Raw genomic sequence first — 4,918 nt, 5'->3', positions numbered from 1 at the left:
CTTGTGGAAGAGGATAGGGTTAAAGGGCACCTTAAATTGTCATGGAACAGCAGAAACTGTAGTTACATTTGTTTGAAACTAATGTAAAGTGAGACTAATTCACGCCCACAGGGGAGGGAGCAGAGGAGCTTGCTTTGTGCAAGCATGCCTGACTGAAGGATATATTTTTTAAATGAATCAAAGTACAGATCTCCTTATTCAAAACAGTTTAAACATAGCTGACCTGAGAAGTGACCGTATCCCCTTCTTATCATGATCAAAGCAGCTTTAAGAAATCTAACAGAAAAGGTTATATTGTTTCATATTATAGACTGTTATCTGAATTAACCTTCCACTCCAAATCAAAGAATGCCAGACTGACATTTTTGTAAGTTAATTAAACACTCTCGGAACAAGCAATCCTTACTCAGAAGCCTTAAAATGTGAAAATTAGATTATGGGTGACATTTCACTAGATTATTGATAACATAGCTCTAATTAAAAACAACTCTCAGGAAAACAGATTTCTTTTCCCTTATATTTTCCTAATTAAATAAAACTAAACCCCATCCCTTTAGTTATGTTCAGCCACAAGAAATTCTGAATATTTCTGATGCAATCGATATTACTCAGTTTTTTGGAGCACACCCAGCAGATGGCTGATACTGACTGAAAAAGTACCCTGCTTTTGAGATGCCCTACCTCAGACTGGAGGGAAAGATGTGCTGTGTGCTGGAATGAAAATGAATCCGATGGTGCTACAGTCACAGGTACCTCTCAAGTGGATATTGCTGTCTACATGGAAGTGAAATGTGAGAAATACGTTAACAGACAATGAAAACCTTTTCCCTTTTTTTTATTAGCTTACTATTGCTAAGAGCAATAATATTTAGCTTTATATATAATTCTGCAAATAAACCTGGATTTAGTTATACTAGCCTGTCTCCCCAGCTCCCTCTGGAGGCTGGCACTCACTGTTGGTTTGTAATTTACCATGTGAAAAAGGTTAACTCTCAGCATAGGGATTTTGTTTATAATTTGCTTTCATGGGCAAAGGCCCCAGCCTAAATGCAAACAAGCATTTCAGTAGCCAGCTGCAGATCTTTCTCTTTGGTTTCCAATCAGAAAGAAACCTCCCTCCCATTCCACAGCTGCAACATATATAAGGGATGGGTACTCTTTTTTTCCCCTTGAATATTTTAGGGGAGGCATTTTTTTTTTTTTGACTGGAACCCTAAAAAGCATGGAGAGTACTTGGAGAATCTGTATTTGTTTCTATTGCTGTCTACATTGGCTTTCTTCTAGCATCCAGTGTTCCCCCCACTCCAGGGGTCGTGTGGTCCCTGACAAGGCCTCTGGGTTATTGGCAGCTCCCGAGGACAACGCCAGTGAGCTAAATCCGTTGTTACGGCTGCCGAAAGGTGCAAGACGTGGATATGCCCTCCTGCCTCCCCTCCTCAAGGTGCTGTCTGACCGGGGACACCAGAACTGGGAAAGTGAGCCCCCCAGGCTGCAGCCAGACTCCAGGGCCCTTCGGTACATGAAGAGGCTATACAAGATGTCTGCTACCAAGGAGGGAATCCCAAAGGCTAACAAAAGCCACCTTTATAACACTGTTCGACTTTTCACTCCCTGTTCTGAATGCAAGCACCACCACAGCGACCTAATGAAAGGTAGGTGTGGGGTGACCTGAGTTGCAAGGTTAAACGGGGGGGTTTCCATGTGTTCTGTGCTTGCAGTGTAATATAAAAATACCTTATTTCTTTAGAGTTGTTGCTATTTTAATCCTGATGGCTCTTCTCTTAAACTGTAGGAGTTTTTCCTAATTTACTTCTCCTTGAATAGCATTAGACACAGACTTCACCACGGTTTGGGAACTACCACGCAAATGGTTCTATGTTCAAGATGATAGTGGTGTTTCAGGCTGACTCATCTCAGCATGAGTCAGAGAAAACTCTACAATTAGTTCTAAGTAAAGTAAGAAAAATGGAAAAAATGGTTAGGCGTAATGGGCATTGCATTTCCTTTTACTGTCTGTCTCGGTTTTGTTTTTTTCAAGGCCATAAAAACATAGCGCTGCGATAAGGCTCGTAGCAAACTGCCAGAATCCCATTGCAAGATTTTCCTCCTTTGCCTTTTATATTTGCTATGACTAAAATGTGTGAATATCCTGAGGGGAAGAGTAGAACTACTGGTAAATCAGGCTCAGGACTGAAAAAATAGGATGGCTGGGCACACTGTAAATTAACCACACATTCACGGTATTCTCAAATGCGATCTGGTCACAGTAACAGCAGCAGAAATCCTTGGCCTTTAGTTCTACTTATGCGACTGCTGACAAGTGGTCCGAGTTCTTCTGGCTTGGATTTTTTCACTTAGAAAGACAGATAACCTTAAACACAAACATTGTACTTGTGCACAGTAACAGCACTTGAGGTTCAGTTAAGTATTCACTATGGAAAAATAAAATAAAGTTTGACTAAAATTTCCTGGCATAGTGTAATCTACTGATTCAGAAATATACTCACAATGAACAGTTAGTATCATGGTTACATATCCTAAATGCAGTAATAATTAAAGTAGCAGCCCAAATCTGAACCAACTTCCTACAATTATTGAGGCTATTCAAATTCATGATTGTAGAAAAAAAATCATTAATATAGGAAGTAAGAGTTCATCAAGGTCTACAAAGCCCTCATCTGATTTCTAAATATTTGGCCTATGTAAGTTTGAAGAGATCACTTAATGCATTTGTGTGGTCAAAAATGAACAATTTCTAATTTACAGAAAAAAATACAGTGCTGAGTAGTAAACCCCCCCAATATATTAAACATACATTATGTCCCTATCTGGAAAACAGGCCAGGAAATGGGTTCATCAATCTCAAAAATAAGATGGAAATTAGAGAAAATTCAAAGAATGCCAGAAAAATTCTTAACATCGGGGGAAAGGATAAGAGTAGTATATCTTACAGCAGGGGTGAATGAGACAGAAATGTGCGTTCAGAATAACTGGGAAGCTCTGGTTCTGTTTCATAAAAGAAAATGAAGGTGACACTCATGAAAGAATGATAATTTTTTTGAAGTAGTGCTAATAAATAAATTTCTGCCTTGCTATTACTCAGTTGATTGGCTGGCAGCTGCTGGTCAAGAGACTTAAATAGGAGAAAACAATGTAATAATAAAAGAATAACTACAAATAGTGCTAAAAAGCTCCAAAAGCATACACTTTAAAACCTCAGCTGTTTCATTTCACGGCTTGTATGATCCGGTGTGTGTAGTTCCCATTTCCACATATCAACACTGAAAAGACAACTGCCAACTTCCTCCTGTACTGTTGTGTTTGGGTTTTTTAATGAAATGAACCCTAATACCACTTAAAATCGTGGGGTTTCTTGGTTTTGTTGTAATTTCTTAACTTTTTAAATCTTATGTCCCTGACCAAAGTAGAAATTCCGTATACTAGAAGTAAGCGAGGGTGTCTAAATTGGTTGCTGCTGCTGAATTATTTCTGCTGATCCACTCCATGATGGTATTTATGCCTAGGTGGAAAATTAAGATGCACTAATTCTACAAGATCTTGTTTCCCTTCCCAGGAGACACTCACTCGGTGGATTTACTCTTCAACCTGGATCGTGTTACTGCTCTGGAGCACTTACTCAAGTCTGTCTTGCTTTATTCCTTTGACACATTGGTTCCCATTTCTTCTTCCATTACATGCATGTGCCATTTATCTGTTAAGGAGCATGATTTTTCTGGCCAAGTATGTCCCAGCGTTTCACACTCTATAGCTTTTAGCCTGCACTTTGAAGTTAGAAAACGCAAGTGGGTTGAGATTGATGTGACTTCTTTTCTCCAGCCTCTAATTGCTACTAAGAGAAGGAATATTCATATGGCTGTGAACTTCACTTGTCTGATGGGCGATCCACAGCAGAACACTAAACTGGAAAATCCCATTAATAAGGCACTGGTTCCCCCTTCTCTTCTTCTTTATCTGAATGATACCAGTGAGCAAGCTTATCACAGGTGGAACTCACTTAGACACAGAAGGAAAAACCCAGTGCGGCCCAGGCAAAGGAACAGTCTGCTCGTTGGTCCTACGGGTGACAAAGGAAGACAGAATCCACAGGGTAAAAGGGCCTCTCGACAGCGAAGAGATGGGAATCAGAAAGAAGTGCCAGCAACTCCACCTTATAATTTGAGCGAGTATTTCAAACAATTTCTGTTCCCTCAAAACGAGTGTGAGCTTCACAGCTTCCGCCTAAGTTTCAGCCAGCTAAAATGGGACAAATGGATAATAGCACCACACAGGTACAGCCCTCAGTATTGCAAAGGTGACTGCCCCAGGGTAGTCGGGCATCGTTATGGCTCTCCTGTACACACAATGGTACCCTGCTGAATACAGCCCACTGAGCGTCCTAACCATAGAGCCTGACGGCTCCATAGTCTACAAAGAGTATGAAGATATGATAGCTACCAAGTGCACTTGTCGGTAGTGGGTGGACCCTAGTTGGTTTTACTCCGGGTTTGGGTATTTTTGCATTCTCAAAGCATCTATAACTCTAACCAACTGAATAGTGTTTGTGTAATTCTAATAGCTCGGTAAAAACCGGTTGGGGTTTAGCGTGGAGTTAGTAGAAGGTGTTTACCTCATAGCGCTTATTTTTGTAGCCACTCAGCCTTTCTAGAATATGAAATGTAAATAAAATCTTTTTATTGGAATAACTTTGCATTTAAAAATGTGGAAAAGGTTTCAACTACTGGATGTCTATTTTAAGCTGTTTTGTTACAGATTTAAACAAATAAATGCCTATCATGCGTACCATTTCCATTCAATGCCTGCTAGTCTTCCTCTATATATAAAGAAATCTTTTGCGTGACATCTCCAGCAAGCAGCTAGGAAGAGAGGAAAGGTCTTTAATGTTAAAATCGCTTTCTCA

At 40.0% G+C, this 4,918-nt stretch overlaps 1 protein-coding gene across 1 annotated transcript; it reads left to right on the top strand.

Moving 5' to 3' along the window:
* Positions 1–1,055: 1,055 nt before the first annotated feature.
* GDF9 (growth differentiation factor 9) lies at positions 1,056–4,377 on the top strand. The gene is made up of 2 exons (XM_009646880.2): positions 1,056–1,652; positions 3,575–4,377. The coding sequence occupies exons 1-2, from the start codon at positions 1,223–1,225 to the stop codon at positions 4,375–4,377; spliced, it is 1,233 nt and encodes a 410-aa protein (XP_009645175.2). The 5' UTR covers positions 1,056–1,222.
* Positions 4,378–4,918: the final 541 nt, after the last annotated feature.

Source organism: Egretta garzetta, unplaced genomic scaffold (assembly GCF_000687185.1).
Source record: "Egretta garzetta isolate BGI_Z169 unplaced genomic scaffold, ASM68718v1 scaffold1, whole genome shotgun sequence".
NCBI lineage: Eukaryota > Metazoa > Chordata > Aves > Pelecaniformes > Ardeidae > Egretta > Egretta garzetta.
The sequence above is the reverse complement of the archived record's forward strand: the minus strand, read 5'-3'. Positions and strand labels throughout refer to the sequence as shown.

Coding starts and splice junctions, on each gene's coding strand:
- GDF9 (XM_009646880.2), top strand. CDS start 1,223: ATGGAGAGTACTTGGAGAATCTGTATTTGTTTCTATTGCTGTCTACAT. Junction 1,653..3,574: donor CCACAGCGACCTAATGAAAG/GTAGGTGTGGGG, acceptor TTCCCTTCCCAG/GAGACACTCACTCGGTGGAT.